This window comes from Muscardinus avellanarius (genome assembly GCF_963383645.1).
Source record: "Muscardinus avellanarius genome assembly, chromosome: 21".
Classification (NCBI taxonomy): domain Eukaryota; kingdom Metazoa; phylum Chordata; class Mammalia; order Rodentia; family Gliridae; genus Muscardinus; species Muscardinus avellanarius.
In genome coordinates this window covers 1590480-1612500 of record NC_137807.1, presented here as the reverse complement: position 1 = coordinate 1612500, position 22021 = coordinate 1590480, and the positions used below count along the sequence as shown (strand labels likewise).

Sequence of the window (22021 nt, the reverse complement as noted above, 5' to 3'; positions counted from 1 at the left end):
GACCCTCTGCAACTCAGTGAGACCTTGTTTCAAAAAAACAAACCAACATAAAATAGGGCTGGGCGTCTGGGGTGTAGCTCAGAGGTAGAATGCCCCTGGGTTCAATCCCCAGCCCAAAAAATAAAACAGACATTAGACTTCGGATTTCTAGCCTAAAGGAAGGAACAACTAGATTTCTTTGGGTGCCACCAATATGCTGTTGTTGCCAAAGCTGCAAACCTCGACTCTGAGACGCGGGGACACGACGGAGCCCGGGAGCCCGGACACGCTTCCTTCAACGCCGGGCCAGGGGGAGGAGCCTAAGTCAGCCCAGGACATTAGAAAGTGCTTTCGAGAGGAAAGAAAGTTCCAGGAAGGCGCGCTATCATGGAACAAGGCAGAGGTGGTTTTTCAAGACGGAGGAAATGTCTGGCATCCTCCTGACCCAAGAAGAGGTCAGACAAGATAAGGCTGGAGAGAGCTCGCCACACCTGGCAACGCGCGGCCACAGGAGCTTTGCGAAGTGGCTTTACATGTGCTGTTGGGTGGGAGTCAAATTGTGTGTGGGGGCCGGGCGCGGCGGGCACGCTGGTGGGCACGCTTGTCATCCCCGCGCCTGGGAGGCGGAGACAGGAGGATCGCAGGTTCGAAGCCAGCCATGTGCGCTGGCTTAGGAGACCCTGTTTCCAAATAAAAATGTAAAAATAGGTCTGGGAGTGTAGCCCGGAGGTAGAAGGGCTTCCAGGAACCCCAGTACCACCAAAAATAAGATAAAATAAAATAAAATAAAATAAATTGTGTGTGTGGGGGGGAGAGAACAGAGATCAAGGGACCTGGATGCAGGCCAGGCACGGAGGCGCTCGTGGTCCCCGCGCTCGGCACTTGGGAGGCTGAGGCAGGAGGATGGAAACTTTGAGGCCATCCCGGGCAACTTGGCAAAACCCTGTCTCAAAAGAAAATTTAAGTTGGGTGTGGTGACACACGCTTGTAATCCCAGTACTTGGGAGGCGGAGACAGGAGGATCTCAGGTTCGAAGCCAGCCTCGGCAGCTTAATGACATCCTCTGCAACTTAGTAAGACCCTGTTCCAAAAAAGAAAAATACTTAGGCCCTTTGCAACTCAGTGAGTCCCTGTTTCCAAAAAAATAAAAAGACTAATGAATAGGGCTGGGAGTGGGTGTAGCTTGGCAGGACGATGCCCCTGGGTTCCATCCCCAGTATCAAAAAAAAAGTAAGGCTAAGAGTGTAGTTCGGAGGTAGAATGCCCCTGGGTTCAATCCCTAGTATCACAAAATAGATAAATAAATAATAAATAAATAGGCTGAGAGTGTAGCTTGAAGGTAGAATGCCCCTAGGTTCAATTCCCAGTACAAAAAAAAAAAAAAGGGCATAACAATTACCAGTACCTCGGGAGGCTGTCCTCACAGCTGCCATCCTCCTGTCTCAGCCTCCCAAGTCCAGGTATCACAGCTGTGAGCCACCCTGCCCAGCTTGGCGATTTCCACCAATAAGTCCGGGTCCCGGTTTCCAGGGCTGGGGCTTGGGGATGCGAGCGCTCAGTCGAGGATCCAGGGGTGCGCAAGGGTCACGCAGCGCCAAGTGGAAACCTTCGACACCCCGCACTCGGTGCTCCTGGAGCCGCCCCCACTCGCTGGCGGGGCTGCTCTGCAGAAATTCCCAAAGGTGACCCCCTCTGCAGACCTGGCGCCCGCCCTGTTCCCACGCACACGAAGCCTGGCCTCCCCAGAAACCCCCTGCGCGACCCCGCGTCCTGCAAGTCGACTTGTTCTCAGGTGGTGCCCTGCTTTGCTGGCTTCAAAATTTCCCTGGTCAGATCAACCGGCTCTTTCCAAGAAGAAATGGCCAAAATGCGTGCACCTTCCGGTATGCGTGCGTGCGTGCGTGTGTGTGTGTGCATGTGTGTGTAGCTGCGTCAGGCATCTGCCTGCTTGAGGGTAACCTCAGCATTTCCTTCCAGCCCCGCTCTGGCCCAGCCCCTCGGCGGGCAGAATTTTGAGTGTTTTCCAGAGAAACGCTGAGCAATGGCTTTGTCAGGGGCGGGTCGGTGATGGCTCTCCTTCCTCACGCTGACCCTTTAAATATCTCCTGGAGGCCATGGCCCACACATCTGGCTGGAGAGGGCGTCGCCGAAGCAGCCCCTGCTTTTTCACTCGCCATGACAGCCCGCACAGGTACCTGTGGCCCCGGAGCTCGCCGGGTCCCGGGTCTCACCTCGGCACGGGGAGGAAGGCCCCGGGGTGGCTGGTCGGCGGCTTCTGAGATGGGCACCGGGCTCCGGGCCCTGGGGCTGAGCCGTCCTCCTCTCTCTCCAGGACCCGCGAAGCCTGCCTTGGGACTGCTGCTCTGCTGGGCGGGAACCTGGCTCTCCGTCCACACGTTCCCCATCTGCGAACCCGAGCCCTGTGAAGTCGAGCAAATACTGGAGGATTTAAGTGTCCAGTCTAAGAAGCTTCTGGACAACTATGTAAGTGCCCTGGAGGCTTTCTTTCAAACTCATTTATTTAAAACATCTTCCTTAGCCAGGCGTGGTGGCCTGCACGCTTGTAATCCCGGTACTTGGGAGGCTGAGACAGGAGGACCGCAGGTTTATAGCCAGCCTCGGCTACTCAGTGAGGCCCTTTGCCACTTAGTGGGACCCTGTCTCAAAATAGAGAATTAGACACAGGGCTGGGGGTGTAGCTTGGAGGTAGAATGCCCCTGGGTTCCATCCCCAGGACCGCAAAAAATGAAACATCTTCCCGGGCCAGGTGTGGGGCTCATACTTGTCAGCCCAGGACAGGAGGATCGCAGGTTTACAGCCAGCCTCTGCAATTTAGTAAGACCTTCTTTCAAAATAAGGAATAAAATAGGGTTGGGGGTGTAGCTGGCAGGTAGATTGCCCCTGGGTTCCATCCGCAGCACCACACACACACACACACACACACACACACACACACACACACACACGGAGGAGGCCAAGGCTGGGGTTACCCATGGAGTCAAAACTTCAGTAATTTCTCATATATCCCAGGATGGGTGTTTGCGGGCCTTCCTCTCCTCCTCCTCCTCCTCCTCCTCCGCCTCCAAACCGCAAACCTGTTCCGCTCACAGGACTACTAAATGAGTTTTCCTATCTGAAGTACATCTTCGGAGCCGAACCATCTTGTAGTCGGGAGCCGAGAGCAGGGAAAGCCAATCAGCTGTCCCGGAGAGTGGCTCTGAGAGCAGGGAAAGCCAATCAGCTGTCCCGGAGAGTGGCTCTGAGAGCAGGGAAAGCCAATCAGCTGTCCCGGAGAGTGGCTCTGAGAGCAGGGAAAGCCAATCAGCTGTCCCGGAGAGTGGCCCCGAGAGCAGGGAAAGCCAATCAGCTGTCGGAGGGTGGACACGTGCCCTTGGCGCTCTCGTGGGCCTTCCAGTGTCTCTCCCTTCAGAACAGGGCTGTGAGCTACTTGTATGATGAGGACCCACAGCCGGCAGGGGCTCTGCAGAGCCTGGCCTGGTGAGAGGACATTTGAGATTATATAAATGTAAATATTCCTTCATGTACCCTGGGCTGTGTTCAAGGCAGAAGTCTTAGATAATTTCTTTTTTTTTTTAATTTTATTTTATTGGTGCACTGTATTCATACATCATAGTGGGATACAAACTTTTGTAGACATACATGCACACATCGCCCTCTTAGATAATTTCTGTGTGCGATGCTGGGGATTAAACCCAAGGATATTCTACTTCTGAGGTATGCTCCGAGTCCTATTTTATTTTTATTTATTATTAGTATTAGTATTATTAATTTAATAATTAGCAATACCGGGGATTGAGGCCAGGGGCATTCTATCTTGGAGCTACACCTCCAGCCCTATCTTTTATTCCTTATTTTAAAACAGGGTCTTGCTGGGTTAATGAGAGTCTAACTAGCTGGGGCTGGCCGCGAACCAGCGACCCTCCTGTCTCAGCTTCCCAAGTACTGGGATTACAAGCGCGCGCCACCTCACCGGCTTACTTTTATGTTTGAAATGGGGTCCCCTAGAATGATGAGAGTCTCACTACATGCGGAGGCTGTCTTCAAATCTGCAGTCCTCCTGTTTTGGCTCCCCAATTTCTAGGGTTACTGGAGTGTGCCACCGCACCCAGCAAGTATTGTTTTTTTTGAAGGGTAATTGATAATATACTAAGCCGCACATACCTGAAGTGTGCCATTTGTTAAATTTTGACATCTGAGCCGGGCGTGGTGGCGCAGGCTTGTCATCCCAGGATTCGGGAGGCTGAGACCAGAGGATCGTGGTTCGCGGACAGCCTCAGCTGTTTAGTGAGGCCCTCTGCAACTCAGTGAGACCCTGTTTCCAAATAAAGAATAAAAAATAGAGCTGGGGGTGTCGCTCGGAGGTCGAATGACCCAGGGGTTCTGTCCCCAGACCCGAACAAATAAATAAAAACCAAGAAGGGCTGGGGATGTAGCTCAGAGGTAGAATGCCCCTGGGTTCCATCCCCAATACCGCAATAACTAAATAAATAAGTAAATTAATAAATAAATAGGTAAGGCTGGAGGTGTATCTTGGAGGTAGAAGGTCCCTGGGTCCAATCATCAGCTCGCGGGCGCGCACACACACACACGCACACACACGCCTGCAAACCTAACCTTGCCATCTCTGTCTTTCTACAGGTGAAGGCAGAGATCGGACTGCCGAGAAACCAAACCTCGTTCAGGCAGAACTACCCGGTGCCCTGCTTCGCCCCCGGGCAGCAGGCGGCCCGCAACCTGTCGGCCCTGGCGGCCTTCCTGCGGAGGACCGGCCTCCCGGTGGCCCGGGCCCTGGAGCAGCTGGGCAAGCTGCACGCCCGGGAGCTGCGCGCCGAGCCCGTGCCCGCGCCCGCCGCCGGCGCCGACATCTTCACCATCAAAAGCTTCATCCTGACCGTTCTGGAGCAGTTTTCCGAGTGCATGGAGACCACGCACCGCGCCTTCAGGACAAGCCTGGAAGGCCGGGGCGAGGCCTGCGGGGAGTCCACGGACCCGGAGGGGCCGGAGGGGCCGGGGTTCCGCTGCCTGGGCCAGACCCCAGGCTGATGGCCGCTGGCCTCGCCGTGGTGTTCATGGGACCGTGTGTTCTGTACGCGGCGCGGGGCCGGGGGTGGTAACGTTATTCTTAATTTATTGCTATTTATTGTGCTGAGTTGGTAATGCTCCTTACAGGAGCCCTCAGAGCCTATTTAATAAATTATGTCGAATTTCCCCCCAGAGTAATCTGTCTTGGATTTTGTGAGGGGTTGATGTCAGTGGACGGGAATCCGGGCTGGACGGTGTCGCGGCTGAGGGAGGATGGGGACACTGGGAGGCTGAGACAGGAGGATCGCGGTTGGCGGACAGCCGCAGCTGCATAGCGAGGCCCTCTGCAACTCAGTGAGACCCTGCTTCAAAATAAAGAATAAAAAATAGAGCAGGGGGTGTAGCTCTGAGGCCGAATGCCCCTGGGTTCCTTCCCCAGGCCTCCCCACACAAAAAAGTGTGTGTGTGTGTGTGTGTGTGTGTGTGTGTTGTGTGCACACCCAGGATTAGAACCCAGGGGCATTCGACCTCTGAGCTCTATTCCCAGCCCAACTTTTTATTATTTATTTTAAAACAGGGTCTCACTGTTAGGGAGGGCCTCACAAATTGCTGAGGCTGGACTTGAAAACTATGTTTCTCCTGTCTCAGCCTCCCAAGTGCTGGGATTACAAGTGTGGGCCTTGCTGGACATGGTGGCGCACGCTTGTAATCCCTGCGCTTGGGAGGCAGAGACAGGAAGATCGCGCAGGTTGGCTTCGGAGACCCTGTTTCCAAATAAAAATATAAAAAATAGGTCTGGGAGTGTAGCCTGGAGGTAGAAGGGTTTCCAGGAACCCCAGTACCACCAAAATAACAATAACAATAACAACAACAACAACAACAATAATAATAATAATAAAGTGTGGGCCATCATGCCCAGCAAAATAAAGTATTTTTAAAAGGGCTGGGAATCCCTGCATTTGGGAGGCTGAGACAAGAGGATTGTGGACAGCCTCAGCTACTTAGTGAGGCCATTTGCAACTCAGTGAGACCCTGTTTCAAAATAAAAAATAAAAAATAGGGTTGGGGGTGCAGCTCGGAGGTAGAATGCCCCTGGGTTCCATCCCCAGTACCACAAAAAGAAAAAAAAAAGAAAGAAAGAAAAGAAAAGAAATACTATAGGGCAGGGGGTATCGTCTGAAGGTAGACTGGCCCTGGATTCTACTGCCAGTACCATACACAAAAATGTCAAATGTCCACAAGGCATGGTGGCACAGGTCTGTAATCCCAGTACTTGGGAGGCTGAGACAGAATGATCGCAGGTTCTAGGCCAGACTCAGCAACTTAGCAAGGCCCTCAGCAACTTACTGAGACCCTGCTTTAAAACAAAACATATGAAAAAAAATGAATAAGCCGGGCGTGGTGGCGCACGCTTGTAATCCCCGCACTTGGGAGGCGGAGACAGGAGGATCGCGCTGGTTCAAAGTCAGCCTCGCTGGCTTAAGAGACTCTGTTTCCACATAAAAATAATATAAAATGGGTCTGGGAGTGTCGCCCGGAGGTAGAAGGGTTTCCAGGAACCCCAGTACCCCCCCCAAAAAAAAAGGACAGGGGATGTGGCTCGGGGGTCGAATGCCCCTGGGTTCCATGCCAAGCAACTTCCCCACAATGTCCAACGCCACGCACCCGCCGAGGGAAGGAAAGCACAGATAATAATCTGGGAAGCCAAAGTATGAAGATGGGATTTATTTATTTCAGCTGGAACACCCTAAGATGGGGTAACAGCTGATGCTTGCGTATAAAGAAAGAACAGAGAACACAGAGCTGTGGGGAAAAGATTCCTTCCTTATTTATTTATTTATTGCAGTGTTGAGGATGGAACCCAGGGGCGTTCTGCCTCCAAGCTGCACCCCAGCCCTATTTGTTATTCTTTTATTTTGAAACAGGGCCTCCCTAAGCAGCGGAGGCTGGCCCTGAACCCGCGATCCTCCTCCCTCCGCCTCCCAAGCACTGAGGTTACAAAGCGTGGGCCACCGCACCCGGCTAGCAGTGTCTTTTCTTATTCTGGAGAATTAAGAGATGAGAGTAAAAGTAAGACGGAAATAGAAGATTCCATCAGATAAGGGGAAAAAGAGACTGAAAGGAGGGAGGCTGAGAGGAGGAGGGGAGGGCAGAAGAAAGAGAAGGCCAGACGCAGAAATCACACGGCTAGTGAATGTGCAACCGTGCTCAACCTCACAACGACCACGGAAGGCGGGTGAACAGGAGCAGCTTTGGCCTGGCGGGGATCAGGCTCCGCACGCGGCTGTGACGAGAAGCCCCGCTCGGCTTTCCGGAATGCACCTCGGTCTCGGTGTCTCAGGGGGGATGCTGCTCCCCCAGGAGCCTCTGCCGCCATCCTAGCCCGCCTTCCCAGGAAGGCCGCCATGGCCGCGGCGGAGATGCCCACACGGACACGCCCTTACGAGTGTGGAGGGGAACATCAAAAGCAAACAGCCGGGCGTGGTGGTGCACGCTTGTCACCCCAGTACTTGGGAGGCTGAGACTGCAGGATCGCGGGTTCAAAGCCAGCCTCAGCAACTTAGAGAGACCCTGTTTCCAAACACACAGAAAAATTAAAAAGGGCTAGGGGTATAGCTTGGAGGTAGAATGCCTCTGGGTTCAACCTCTAGAACCAGAAAAAGAAAGAAGATCGGCGTGGTGGGAGCACTTGTCATCCCAGCATTTGGGAGGCTGAGACAGCAGGATCATGTTTTAGGGCCGGCCTCAGCTACTTAGTGAGGCCCTCTGCAACTCAGTGAGACTCTGTTTCAAAATAAAGAATAAAAAAGAGGGCTGGGGGTGTAGCTTGGCTGTAGAATGTCCCTGGGTTCCATCCCTGGTACTGCTAAAAAAAAAAAAAAAAAGAATAGAATAGGGCTGGGGTGTAGCTCAGGTAGAATGCCTCTGGGTTCAATCTCCAGTACTGCAAAAATAAAGTAAAATAAAGCCGGGCGTGGTGGCGCACACTCGTCATCCCAGCATCCGGGAGGCTGAGACCGGAGGATCGCGGTTCGCGGACAGCCTCAGCTACTTAGTGAGGCCCTCTGCAACTCAGTGAGACCCGGTTTCAAATAAGGAATAAATAAAGGGTTGGGGGTGTAGCTTGGAAATGGATGCCCCTGGGTTCCATGCCCAGTACCACAAAAAATAAAAGAAAGGAAGAAAAGGGGGGAGGAAGGAGGAAAGGAAAAGAAAGAAGTACAATTTAGGAGTGGGGTTCAGGGTCATCACTATCTATTCCAGAGCTTGTGGTCGGGGGACTGAACCTAGGAGCGTTTTATCTTCAAACTGTACCTCCAGCCCTATTTTTCCCTATTGGATTCTTTTATTTTGAAACAGGCTCTTGCTAAGTTGCCGAGGTTGGCCTCCAGTGGTCCTCCCCCCGCAGCCTCCCGAGGGCTAAAGGTGAGAATCCAGAAGATCCTCGTCACCCTGTGGGCTCTGGCTAGATTGATGAGGATCCCACTTCTTGCTGAGGCTGGCCTCAAGCCTGGGAGTCTCCTGTCTCAGGCTCCCAAATCCCAGGATTACAGGCGTGCATGACCACGCCTGGCTTCCTGCCTTCGCCTCTTTCTTTCTTCTTTCTTTCTTTCTTTCTTTCTTTCTTTCTTTCTTTCTTTCTTTTCTTTCTTCTTTCTTTCTTTCTTTCTTTTCTTTCTTCTTTCTTTCTTTCTTTCTTTCTTTTCTTTCTTCTTTCTTTCTTTCTTTCTTCTTTCTTTCTTTCTTTCTTTCTTTTCTTTCTTCTTTCTTTCTTTCTTTCTTTTCTTTCTTCTTTCTTTCTTTCTTTCTTTCTTTTCTTTCTTCTTTCTTTCTTTCTTTCTTCTTTCTTTCTTTCTTTCTTTCTTTTCTTTCTTCTTTCTTTCTTTCTTTCTTCTTTCTTTCTTTCTTTCTTTTCTTTCTTCTTTCTTTCTTTCTTTCTTTCTTTCTTTCTTTCTTTCTTTCTTTCTTTCTTTCTTTCTTTCTTCCTCTCTTCCTTTTCTGCAGTACTGGAGATGGAAACTCCAAGCTACACCTCCAGCCCTATTTTTAAATTTTTACTTATTATTTTGTTTGTTTGTTTGCGGTCCTGGGGATGGAATCCCGGGGCGTTCTATCTCTGAGAGGCACCCTCAGCCCGATTTTTTCTTCTTTATTTTGAAACGGGGTCTTACTAAGTTTTTGGTTTTTTTTTTTGTGGTACTTGGGGTGGAACCCAGGGCTTTTCTACCTCCAGGCTACACCCCCAGACCTATTTTATATTTTATTTGGAAACAGGGTCTCACTAAGTTGCTGAGAGCCTCACTAGTAGCTGCTGAGGCTGGCTTCGAACCCGCGCCATCCTCCTGCCTCAGCCTCCTGAATGCTGGGATGACAAGCGCGCCCACCACGCCCGGTTTGTTTTTTATTTTTGAATCAGGGTCTCACTGCGTTGCCGAGGGCCTCGCTCAGTAGCTGAGGCTGTGCGCGAACCGCGATCCTCTGCTCTCAGCCTCCCCAGCGGCGGGATGACAAGCGCGCCCACCACGCCCGGCTTGTGGTCTTCGTTTTTCTTGGGCACGTAGGAGGAGTGGAATTGCTGCGCCCTGCGGTAGCTCTGCGTTTAGCTTTACGAGGATCTGCTATTCCCCAAGTCCCGCCATATTTTATTCCCACCAGCCATGTTCTCGTGTTCCATAGCTCTCCGTTCTTGCCAACGCTTATCTTCTCGGGGTTTTTTGTTTTGTTTCGCGGTACCGGGGGTTGAGTCCAGGGGTTTTTTTGGTTGTTGTTGTTTTTTCTTTTTTTCAGTCACGGCCAGCCTACAAGGTGTGGGAGACAGCACACTGCGGTTGGTGTTTGCGTTCTCGCATGGCCGGCGGATGGGGCTAAGCACCTGTTCTCGCACTTACGGCCAGCTGCAGCTCTTCTTTGGAGAAAGGTCTCTTCCACTTCTTCGGCAGGATGTGGTGGGCTCACCTGTCGTCCCGGTACTTGCGAGGCTGAGACAGGAGGATCGCAGGCTCACGGCCAGTCTCAGCAGCTTATGGAGGCCCTCAGAAACTTAGACCCTGTTTCAAATTAAAAAATTAGCCGGGAGTGGTGGCGCACGCTTGTCATCCCAGCATTCGGGAGGCTGAGACCAGAGGATCCGGGTTCGCGGACAGCCTCAGCTACTTAGTGAGGCCCTCTGCAACTCAGTGAGACCCTGTTTCTTTCTCTCTCTCTCTCTCTCTTTCTTTCTTTCTTTCTTTTTTTTTTTTTTTTTTTTGCAGGTCTGGGGTTGGAACCCAGGGGCATTTGACCTCCGAGCTACACCCCCTGCCTTATTTTTTATTCTTTATTTTGAAACAGGGTCTCACTGAGTTGCGAAGGCCCTCACTAAGTAGCTGAGGCTGTCCGCGAACCGTGATTCTCCGGTCTCAGCCTCCTGAATGCTGGGATGACAAGCCTGCACCACCACGCCCGGCCTGAGACCCTGTTTCAAGATAAAAAATACAAATAGGGCAGAGGCTGAGGGGGTGTCGCTCAGAGGTAGAATGCTCTTGGGTTCCATCCCCAGTACTGCAAAAACAAAAAAAAAAAAACCAAAAAACAACCATCTACCGCTGCCATCGGGGAGGGGCAGGCCGCCGGCTCTGCAGTCAGATCAGTACTAGCTGGCAGAGATGGTAAGCAAGTTATAAAACTCTCCTGAAGCCTGCGTTTTCTTATCTTTAAAGCGAGGTTAATAATAGTTTCTATTTCACAGGGCTGTTGCATCACACGGGCAGGGAGGGCAGGTGTGACCTAAATGATGACCTTACCAGGTGCCCAGGGTGGGGAAGCCGAGTGCTGCGGGTGCCTGTGGGATGCCGCCCTTGTCCCTCGCAGGGGTGCAGAGAGTGGGCTCTGCTTCTCCCCTCCAAGCTGACAAGCGGGGCCGACAGGTTGATCACCAAGCGACGTGGACGTGAGGGGTGGAAAGGGACCACTGGTGGTGGTTTAAAGCCCGCGGTGGGGTGGGCCAGGCCAGAGCAGGTGCAGGCGGGAGGCACCAGGCTTCTGGGGAAGGGGAGGGCGTGTGGCCAAGGTGGAGGAAGAAGCGGGCGTGCGGCTGCTGCGTCTGGGAGCTCCTCCTGCGGGCCCCTGGGTTCTGTGGCTGGGGCAATGGGAGAGGAAGCCCAGGCTGAATGCTGGGCGAGGGGCTGAGCGCTTTATTCTGGAGGTGCAGTAAAGGGGCGTTCCTGCTGGGGGCAGCAGTGCGAGAGCGCAGGGATTTGATTTATTACTAATTTATTAATGTATGAATTTGTTGCGGTACTGGGGGTGGAACCCAGGGATACTCTACCTTTGAGCTACACCCCAGCCTTATCTTTTATTCTTTCTTTCTTTCCTTTTTTTTATGGTACTGGGGGTGGAACCCAGAGGCGTTCTACCTCCAGACCCATTTTATATATTTTTTGGAAACGGGGTCTCACTAAGTTGCTGAAAACCTCACTAAGTAGCTGAGGCTGGCTTCGAACCTGCGCGATCCTCCTGTCTCTGCCTCCCAAGCGCGGGGATTACAAGCGTGCGCCACCACGCCTGGCCTTATTCTTTATTTTGAAACAGGGTCTCTCTCACTGAGTAGCTGAGGCTGTCTGCAAACCGGGATCCTCCTGTCTCAGCCTCTCAGGTGCTGGATTACAAGCCTGCGCCACCACGCCCGGCTCCTATTTTATTCTTTATCTTGAAACTAAAATTTAGTGTCTCACTAAATTGCGGAGGGCCTCACAAGCCAGCGAAGGCTGGTTGTAAACTTGCAATCCTCCTGTCTTAGCCTCCCAAGCACTAGAATTACAACGTGTACCACCATACCTGCCTTAAGGCAGAGATTTTATTTATTTTATTTATTTTTTGGTGGTACTGGGGATGGAACTCGGGAGCCTTCTACCTCCAGGCTACACTCCCAGACCTATTTTTATAATTTATTTGGAAACAGGGTCTCAGTTGCTGAGGGCCTCACTAAGTAGCTGAGGGTGGCTTTGAACCCACACAGTCCTTCTGTCTCAGCCTCTTAAGTAATGGGATTACAAGCATGCGGCACCATGCCTGGCTTAGGGCAGAGATTTTAAAAAGCAATCGTGTGCCGGGCGTGGTGGGCACGCTTGTAGTCCCCGCGCTTGGGAGGCGGAGGCAGGAGGATCGCACAGGTTCGGAGCCAGCCTCGCTGGCTTGAGAGACCCTGTTTCCGCATAAAGTTAAAAAATAGGCCTGGGAGTGTAGCCCGTGGGAGTGTAGCCCGGAGGTAGAAGGGCTTCCAGGAACCCCAGTACCACCAAAAATAAAAAATAAAATAAAAAAAGCAATCGGTGTTTTAGAAGCTGAGTGCTGCTATTTTCCGATCCTTTGGGTGGGAGCTGGGAGAGTCTGTTAGGAGGTGAGTCTGACCAGTGCCAGCCACGCCCGTGGAATGGAGCAGGACCACACCAGTAACACCTGAGAAAATCTGTGGCACAATAATTGACAAATAAAAAGGGGACAGACTGCTATGGGGAGACAAGAACTGGAAACGCCTCCAGAGCCAGGAACAGCGGCGCAATCAGAGACGCCTCCGGGAAGCTGGGCACGGTGGCACATGCTTGTAACCCCAGAACTTAGAGGAGACTGAGACAGGAGGACTGTAGATTTGAGGCCAGCCTCAGCAACTAGAAAGAAAAAGGGGGGGCCGGGGGCAAAGCTAGATGTAGAATGCCCCCGATTCAACCCCTGGTCCTGCGTACACACACACAGAAAAACAAAACCAAAAGATACCTCTAGGATGTTCTGACAGGGTGACTTAGCGGTTGCCTTAGTAAGAATTGGAAATCTGAAAGATAATAAAATGTGTCCAAGTGGAGAAAAGAGATGGCAAATATGCAGCCGTCTAACTCCACAGGCGCCTATTATATACCCAGCACAACTAGCCCCCCATTTTACGTGATACTAGAGATTGAACTCAGGGGCTTTCTACCTCGGAGCCACGCCCCCAGCCTTATTTATGTTTTAATCTCAAAACGGGATCTCCTCAACTTGCTGGGGCTGGCTGAGAATCTGCCATCCTTCTGGCTCATCCTCCATTAGCGACATTTATTTATTTATTTATTTATTTATTTATTTATTTATTGTGGGTCTGGGGGTGGAACCCAGGGGCATTTGACCTCCAAGCTACACCCCCAGCCCTATTTTTTTTTTTTTATTATTCTTTATTTTGAAGCAGGGTCTCACTGAGTTGCGGAGGGCCTCACTCAGTAGCCGAGGCTGTCCGCGAACCGCGATCCTCCGGTCTCAGCCTCCCGGATGCTGGGATGACGAGCGTGCGCCACCGCGCCCGGCTCATTCGCGACATTTGATGTGAAGGCACTCACGCAAGGTGGTGGCTTGGAGACAGAGCGTGCCGGGCGAGTCCCTCACAGGGAGGACTTTAGATTTTATTCTAAACGCATGGGAAGCCACAGGAAGTGTAATCAGAAGGCCTTGGTCTCCCAAGCATCGCATAGAAGACCGTCTGCCGGTGCGTGTGTTAGAAGCGAGAGGTGGACACGAGAACGTTCTGGTGGTCCAGGCGGGGGGAGTGCGGCGGTCGTGGGGATGAGTGGAGGGCCGGTGGGGCCTGGTTTGCAGGTGTAACTGACGCGACTTGTGGCACTGCGGCTGGGGGACTGAAGGCGAGGGCTCGGGAGCTGCGCGGGTGTGCTCGAGCCCGGCGGAGGGTGAGCCGTCTATCAGGAGGGCAGGGCTCTCTCAGGCAGGCAAAAGGCCACAGAAAGTCTGAAGTAGAGAGCTTTGGGAGAGGAATGGGTCGGTGGAAAAGGAGAAAAACGTGAGATGGAAGCGATAACCTACAAGAGAAAGCCCCAGGGGCAGAAAGAGGGAACAGAAGTCTGGAAAATTTAAGGAGTCGGGCGTGGTAGCGCACGTCTGGAATCCCATCTGGAATCCCAGTCCTTGGGAGGCCGAGGCAAAGGGGATCGCAGGTTGGAGGCCAGCCTCCGCAAGTAGTGAAACCCTCAGCAACCTAGTGAGACCTTGTTTGCAAATTAAAAAAAAAAAGAGGAGCCGGGTGTGGTGGCGCATGCTTGTAATCCTAGCATTCCAGACGCTGAGACAGGAGGAACATGGTTCGCAGCCGGCCTCAGCTGCTTAGTGAGGCCCTCTCAAAATAAAGAATAAAAAATAGGCTGGGGGTGTAGCTTGGAGGTAGAATGCCCCTGAATTCCATCCCTAGTACCACAAAAATAAAATAAACTAACTAGCTAGCTAACTAACTGGCGATTGGAGGAATGGAGTAGACAGCCGGCAGCGAGGTGGAGGCCTCGTCCCGGGCCCTCCCTGTACCAGGGGTCAGTGCCTTCAGGAGGCAGCCCCCGGCCAGCAGAGGGACGGCGGGCGGTGTTGGGGTGGGGCTGGGAGCCCCCCTGCGGCCTGCTCACCACTAGGCTGTCATGGAACCAGCTCCCCCAGGAGCTCGAGTCAGTCAGGCGAGATGGCGAGATTAGGCCGGTGGCGCGCACACCGCGCGGGCAGGAAGGCTGACGTTTATCTCAGAAAGCTTTTCCCCTCTACACAAGGGGTTTCTAGCGAATGATTCAGCGAAACAGAAAATCTGATCAATCACTGAAGCCTCCTTCTCCGGGTTTCTCTTTGACTGGGGCGCTTGTAGATTTTCACAAAGCACTTGGGAAATTTATTTATCATTCATTCATTCATTCATCTATTTTTGGTACTAGGGATTGAATCTAGAGACATTCTACCTCCAAGCTACGCCCCAGCCCAGTTTTATTTCTTTATTTGAAGACAGGGTCTCGGTAGATTTCTGAGTCTTCCTATGCTGCCGAGGCTGGCTGTGAACCTGCGACCCGCCTGTCTCAGCCTCCCAAGTATTGGGGTTATAAGTGTGAAACCCCACACTTTTTTATTTTTATTTTGCGGTCCTGGGGATTAAACCCAGAAACATTTTACCCCCGAGCTACACCCTGGTCCTGTTTTATTTTTATTTGAAAACAAGGTCTCGCTCACTAAGTTGCAGAGGGCTTCACTAAGTAGCTGAGGCTGGCTGCGAACCTGCGATCCTCCTGTCTCGGCCTCCCAAGTGCTGGGATTTTAAGTGTGCGCTGCCATGTCTGGCTTTGGAGAACTTTTTAACAACTGGCACAGCAAGTATCTATGCTATTCAGGAAATGGCATTAAAAGCACATGTACAAGCCGGGCGCGGTGGGCACGCTTGTAATCCGAGCATTCGGGAGGCTGAGACAGGAGGATCGCGGTTCGCGGACAGCCTCAGCTACTTAGTGAGGCCCTCCGCAACTCAGTGAGACCCGGTTTCAAAATAGAGAATAAAAGCCGGGCATGGTGGGCATGCTTGTAATCCCCGCGCTTGGGAGGCTGAGACAGGAGGATCGCGCAGGTTCGAAGCCAGCCTCAGCTGGCTTAAGAGACCCTGTTTCCAAATAAAATATAAAATAGGTCTGGGAGTGTAGCCTGGAGGTAGAAGGCCCCTGGGTTCCATCCCCAGTACCACCAAAAAAAAAAAAAAAAAAAGAGAATAAAAAATAGGGCTGGGGGTGTAACTCGGAGGTAGAATGCCCCTGAGTTCCATTCCTAGTACTGCAAAAAATAAAAATTAAATAAAAATAAACGAACTGAAACCAAACCAAACATGGTATGTCAAAGGACCAAAGTGTGGCTGGAGCGGCGAGCCAGGGGCAGGAGGACTTGCACCGGCGACTCCCGACGGCCCGCGGGAGGCAGGGCTGGGCCCAGGCCGCAGGCGCCCTCCGGGAGCTGGACACAGCCTGGGTGTGGTGGTGGCGGCCGGCAGAGAAGCGGGTGGTAGAGCCGGAAGACACCATGATGGGCCTGACGGGACGTGGTGTTGGGCAGGGTGCGGGAGGGCACCAAGGACAGTTCTCCAGCCAGATTCCGGCTCTTGGTGCCTGGTGGGCGGGGAGACCATTTTTCAAGAGGAAGACAACCTTTAGCCTTCTCTGACCCACACGGCTGGTTCCCCGGGAAATGACTGGGTTTCTTTCTCTCTAAAATGGGAATCAGCTCGGCATGGTGGTGCACGCCTGTAATCCTAGTACTTGGGAGGCTCAGACAGGAGGATCTCCGGTTGGCGGGGAGGCCAGCCTCAACAACTCTAGTGAGATCCTGTTTCAGAAGAAAAATAATAGGGCCGGGGTAATTCCTGGCGGTAGAATGCCTCTGGGCTGGATTCCCAGCACCACAAAAAACAAATAAAATCGGGTGAGTAGCCCACCAACGAGACTTGCCAGAGGTGTGGGGTCTGGCCCTGAGCAGAGTACGCACAGCGCTGTCCTGGGCGCTGTGACCGCCACCCTCCCGCCCAGCTGGACTCTGCCTTCTCCAGATTCTTGTCTTGTGGTCCTAGGAGTTGAACCCAGGGGCATCCTGCTCCGAGCTGCATCCCCACCCCTATCTTATTTTTATTTGAAAACAGGCTCTTGCCAGGTTGCTGAGTTTTACTACTTGCAGAGGCTGTCCTCAAACCTGAGATCCTCTGGTCTCAGCCTCTCAAATCCTGGGATTACAGGGCGTGCCCCACTTCACCTGGCTCTGCCTCCTCCAAATTCGGCCTCTGCACGGTTCCGTACTGACGCGGAGCTGGGCTCAGCGTTGAAGAGGAAGCTGACACCTGATGCTCCGCTCGGTGAAAAACCAGAGCTTCCTGCCCGGGAGGTCGCTGCGCCGGCCTCTCTGCGGCCCGTCACGGAGGCCGTGACCAGGCGGGGAGGCCTGGGGGCTGACCCGGGAGGACCCGGGCGGTCGCCCACCGCAATCCAGGTCAGGGACGGAGATCTGGACCGCTGTGTGGGGACCCCGTCCAAGGGCCAGGAGCCAGGCTGGCAGGAGGGGGCACAGGAAGATGGCGCGGGAAGAAGGCAGCGTGACCTCAGGACATGGCGGACGACCTCTCAGCACTGGGGAGGCATCTCAGCTGGCCGGCTCTCCAGCGTTCACTTGGAGAGGGTCCTGGGGATGGAACCCGGGGGGTTCTAGCTCCGAGCTACACCCCAGCCCTATTCTTTATTTTGAAATGGTCTGAGTTGCTGAGCCTCACTAAATAGCTGAGAATGACCGTGAACCCGTGGTCCTCCTGCCTCAGCCTCCCCAGCACTGGGGTCACAAGCCACCGCGCTCAGCTTCTGGTTTTTATTTGAAGCAGGGTCTCGCTGAGCCGATGAGGCTGTCTTCGTTCCTGCGATCCTCCTGTCTCAGCCTCCCCAGCACTGGGATCACGGTCATGTGCCGCCACGCCGGGCTTCAAGGTTTCCAAGGTGTGGACTGGGTCTAGAGTGAGCGGGTAGCTGGCGCGGTCCACACGTGTAACCCCGGTATTGGCAGGCTGAGACAGGAGGAAGGCAGGGTCGGGGACACAACCCACTGTGTCAAAGCAAAGCAAAACAAAGGAGGCTAGTGTGGACAATCTTTTCAAACCATGTGACAAGAGTGCTGAGCTTTAGCTTGGAGGTAAGAGGGTCCCTGGTTCAGTCCCCAGTGAGGGGCCCGGTGCCCCGGGGCATCTGGACTTGGGTCCCCTCCGGAGCTGGGCCGCGCTGGCTGGTCGCCACCTTACTAAGTCGAGGCCTCCTTAGGTCCCCATCTTTCTGGACACGCCTCCAGGACGCCCCTGCCCGCCCCCCACCCCACCCCGGGCTGGCTGGGCGAGTCAGGGGCCCAGCCCCTCCCTGCGGGTCTCCACACCACCCCTGCACGGAAGACCACGCAGCACTGGCTTCTCCAAAAAAATAAGGTTTTTTATTGTCTTGGATGCAAATATAGTTTTAAAAATGCACTGTAGTGTTGAATACGGCTGGTGGGAACGTGTTTTTCAACAGCAGAGGGCCATGCTCAGGGCGACAGGCCGGAGCCTCTGGTCAACCAGACCCTTCCTGGTTTGGGTCTCTAGACGCCCCGATGCAGCCGCGCAAAGCAGCCCGATAGTCACCAGGGCTCCGACAGACTAGCCAGCCACGCACAGCACGTGAGGCCCCGAGGAGGAGGCGCTGAAGGCCGCGGCGGAGCTGCAGAGCAGCGGGGAAGCAGGCCTGCAGACCCCGCTACTTGCCCAGGTAGACTGAAGAAATGCATGAAACTTCAGTGTCTCCCGAGCTCCAGGACCCTGACTTGAGAATGCCGGATGTCCACTAAGAAATCCTGAAGCGCCCCCTTTGAATTGGCCACGCCAGGGTCAGGGGCGCGGGACCCAAGTTGGAGGTGAATTTTGCTAGATAATTGGAAAGGAATTTTATAAAAATAAAATCCCACGAAACGCACACACGTCAGCATTCAACGTGAAAATTCCCTTTTCTTTCTAGAAGGTGTTTTTGCATGTCCAGTCAGTCTGGTCAGGTAAGCCAGGAAGGCCCAGCCCTCAGTGGACAGCAGGGGACAGTACAAACGTCACACAGGCGGCCGGCCCTCATGCCCCACCTCGCTCCCTTTACATGCGTCCAGGCCTGGCTACAGTCTTAAATACTCTGAGGCATTGAAGGGACAGAGCCCAAAACCACATCCCCCTGCCACACAAGGGTCCTGGCTGCCCACCACACCACAGAACCCCGCTGCAGAGCCGGGTCGCAGGTGGCAGCGGCTTCATCAAGCCCCCCCACACGCGGTGTTGCAAAGCCTCAGGCAGAGGGCCGAGACCCAGGAGTCCCCAGATGGGAAAGGCCTTCTGGGGCCCAGGAGGGAGGCAGGGAGGGTGCTGAGGTGCCACCCGATCACTGGAGAGGGCCTGGGGCGGGGTGGCTTGGGACTCTGAATCCGTAGACACCGGACTGAACGCTGGCAAGGAAGCGGGGCAGACCTGGGCGCCCCAGGAGGATGGAGTAGGCTCCCGAGCTGGCGACTTCCCTGTGGGCGGCCAGGGACACAGGCGAGCCCAGCCTTCTTCTGCAAGACCCAGCGCCCGTCAACTCCGACTCCCTGGGCTGCGCTGCTTCCTGGGCAGCCCCCCAACCTGAGAAAGTTGGCAACCTCCGCCAACTCTGAGAAAGCCCCTGGGCGGCCCCGCCCGCCCCACCGCGCTCATAGTGAAAGCCAGAGCGCTGATGGCGCCCGCGATTTCACAGAAGCAGCCTCGGCGTCAGCCGCAGCCGGCCCCTGGGTTTTCTCTCCGCAGTGATTTCCTTGATTTCCGAAGTCAGTGTTCTGAAGCTTCTTGCAGGGAGCGGCGCAGGGCGGAGAAGAGTGTAAACCACGCCCGCTGACTGGCCTGCTCACCTGCCAGGGGGAAGGTCCCAAGCCAGGCAGTCTCTGGGGTGAGGGGCGGTCAGGTGCGGGGCGGAGAAGACGCAGCCGTGCAGCCACGGCGAGTGTGAGCACCAAGAGAACAGGCGGAGTCCACCTCCAAGACAGCGCGCACACGCGTGTGCATACCCCCATCACACCCCACAGCCTCACGCTCTCAGACAGCACAACTGTCAACAGTAATTCAGCAAGAGGGAGCGACAGGCCAAGCAGCCGGAGGCCACCTCTCCCCGAGGCGAGCGGCGCCCAGCGGGGCCGGCTGTGTTAGAGGCAGCGAAAGCAGTGCCGGGCTCGGGCCCAGGCCTGGCAGCGGTCACTTTTCCTCTATCCCTCCTGCCGCCGGCCTAACTACAGTGGCCTTAATCTGACCGGTGCCTGCGGTTCCTGCCGAATGAGGTCACACCTAGTGACCTGTGGTATTCGATTACCATTGCCCAGCGGAATTCCAAGCACGCTGCGCTCACCCCCGGCCTGTAAACACGTTTTTACGGGTGGCTGAGGGGTGCTGCCAGGGCCGCTGCAGGGGAGAAACACGCTCCTCCCTCTCCTCACCGGGAGGCTGAGGCGGGCCGTGTACTCCAAGGCCCAGGGCTGCGGCCCCTCCAGACTGGAAGGGGCTTCAGGGGTAGCCCAGGCCCCTCACGCAGCACAAAGGTGGGGTGAGAGGCAGGGAGGCCAGGGGCTGAAGGACAGAAACGCACCGGGCTGGGCTTCCTGAGCACTGCAGAGGCCTCCTCCTGCCGAGACCAAGCGCTGCCCCCGCTGCCATCCATGGGGATGGCGCCACCTCCGGCCCGGCTCCACCGGCTCCCCGCAGGCACAAGACGGGACAGGCGGACAGTGGCATCTTTGGTCTGGTTCAGGTTTCCAGCTGAGCAGCAGACGAGGCGCTGGCCTAGGGCAGGCTGAGGCTCCCTGGGCAGAGTGGGGAGGCAGCTGTGCACTGTCTGTGAGTCCGTCCTGTGGTGCCCATGGCCACCGTCCTGCTCAGTGCTCTGCGGCCCGTGGAAAAGGCACTTCCCCAGCCCGCCACCTGCCCTGGAAGACAGGAGTGTGCGGGGGTTACCGGAGGAGCATGGCCGGCAGCTGCGGCGTGGACATCTGAGCGTCTCCAGGCAGGAGCTCCGAGGCCCTGCACGCCCGGCTGCGGGACCAGGCTGTTTCCGTCCTCCTTGCCGGGGCCACTGACGGTCGGGACTAGAGCGGCATTTCCCTTGGCCTGGTTGCCCGCAGGCAGGGGAGGTTGGTGACTGAGGTCACTGAGTGAGAGGTCGCAGCAAGGGGTCACCCGACGGGCCACTGCTGTGGGCAGGCCCCGAGCCTGCTTCTGACCTGAGCGAGGCACCGACACATGGCGGGCCAGAGGGCGGCCGGTGTGCGGCGAGAGGTGGGGAAGGTCTTCAGCACCGCGTGCGGCCAGGACGGCTGCGCTACGACTTCCCTGATTTCTTGCCCATCCTAGTGACGGCCTCCGACGCCTGCTTGGGCAGCTGGGACGGGTCAGTCAGGATGGAGGTGGTGGTGCTCAGCTGCCGGAGGGTGCTCAGCGCCACTGGAAGACAGGGGGTAGTGAGCCCGGGGACACAGGCCAGGACGCGCAGAGACGCAGCCTCAGAGGAGCCGTGCCGCCCGCCCGCCTCGGGGTCTGCCCGCCTGCTTTGATGTTCAGCCTCTAGGGCCTTAAGCAAAGGGAAAGCTTTGCCAGGTGTCTTATGAGTTACATAAGAGCCCTGACAGCACAATGAGGCCTGGCAGACAGGTGCCACCAACACACGCCAGACCCCGGGGTGAGACCCGCAGAGCAACGCTGGGGACGGCGGGGCGTGGAGAGTGCTCTGCCGGCCGGCCGGCGGTGGCCCCTGGCTCGGGCCTCCCTCCCAGCACCTCTGGCGCTGGCTGCACGGCCGTCATCTGGACTTTCCTGGCCCTGACTCCAGCGCCCACCCCCGACTCACTGGGCCTGAGGACGGGCAGCGAGCAGTGCTGGTCCAGCCAGGACAGCGCCGTCTGGTGCATCTCCTCCAGGCTGCTGGTGGACACCATCCCCTTGAAGGACTCAAACAGCGGCTTGATGATCACGCTGAACTGCAGGTGCAGTTAAGGGAGCGCGCGCGAGGTCCTGCCGCCACGCACGCTGAGCGTGGCCACAGGGGTTGGTTTTAGGCATAAATGGTATTAGGGATTGAACTCCGATATTCCGTCTCCGAGCCACACCCCCAGGCCTGCCTTATCTTTTACTTTGACAAAGGGCCTCCCTGAGTGGCTGAGGCTGTCAGTGAACCTCAGCGTCTGAAGCACTGGGATTACAGGTGTGCCCACCGTGCCCCGCTGACCACAAAAAATGCGACGAGATCAGGCAGCCCAGGCAAGCAGTGCCCTCCGTGCGGCCAGTCTGCTCTAACTTGTCTGAGCTCTCAGTGGCAGGAGCCAGGGCCAGTTTCTGTAGTCTGGAATAGGTCCTAGTACAAGGACGTGTGCGCGAGGTCTTATGAACAGGAGGCCCGGAGCACACCAGGGCAGAGGTGTCTCCGGAGTGGCCCTCTGCGCTCTGTGTTACGCGCCGGGCCAGCCACGTCTCCCACGAGGCCCCCACGCACCTCTGGGATCCGCTGTCCACACTCCCCACCTCCGCCTGTGACAGGACTGAGTCGCAGGAAGAGGTTCTGACTTGTTCCAGACATCTCCTGGCTTCACTAACGACAGGAGACGGGGCCAGGACAGACAGCAAAACGGCAAAGTGAACTGG

At 55.1% G+C, this 22021-nt stretch overlaps 1 protein-coding gene across 4 annotated transcripts in view; it reads right to left on the bottom strand.

The window, feature by feature from the left end:
• Nucleotides 1-20705: 20705 nt before the first annotated feature.
• MLXIP (MLX interacting protein) overlaps nucleotides 20706-22021 on the bottom strand; it is a gene marked incomplete at both ends in the record, with an annotated part of 40269 nt that continues 38953 nt past the window's right edge. For all 4 annotated transcript variants that reach the window (XM_080717711.1, XM_080717712.1, XM_080717713.1 and 1 more), the window contains 2 exons: nucleotides 20706-20827; nucleotides 21231-21360. In XM_080717711.1, the coding sequence (XP_080573837.1) occupies nucleotides 20706-20827; nucleotides 21231-21360 (252 nt within the window). The remainder of the gene's footprint in view (nucleotides 20828-21230; nucleotides 21361-22021) is intronic.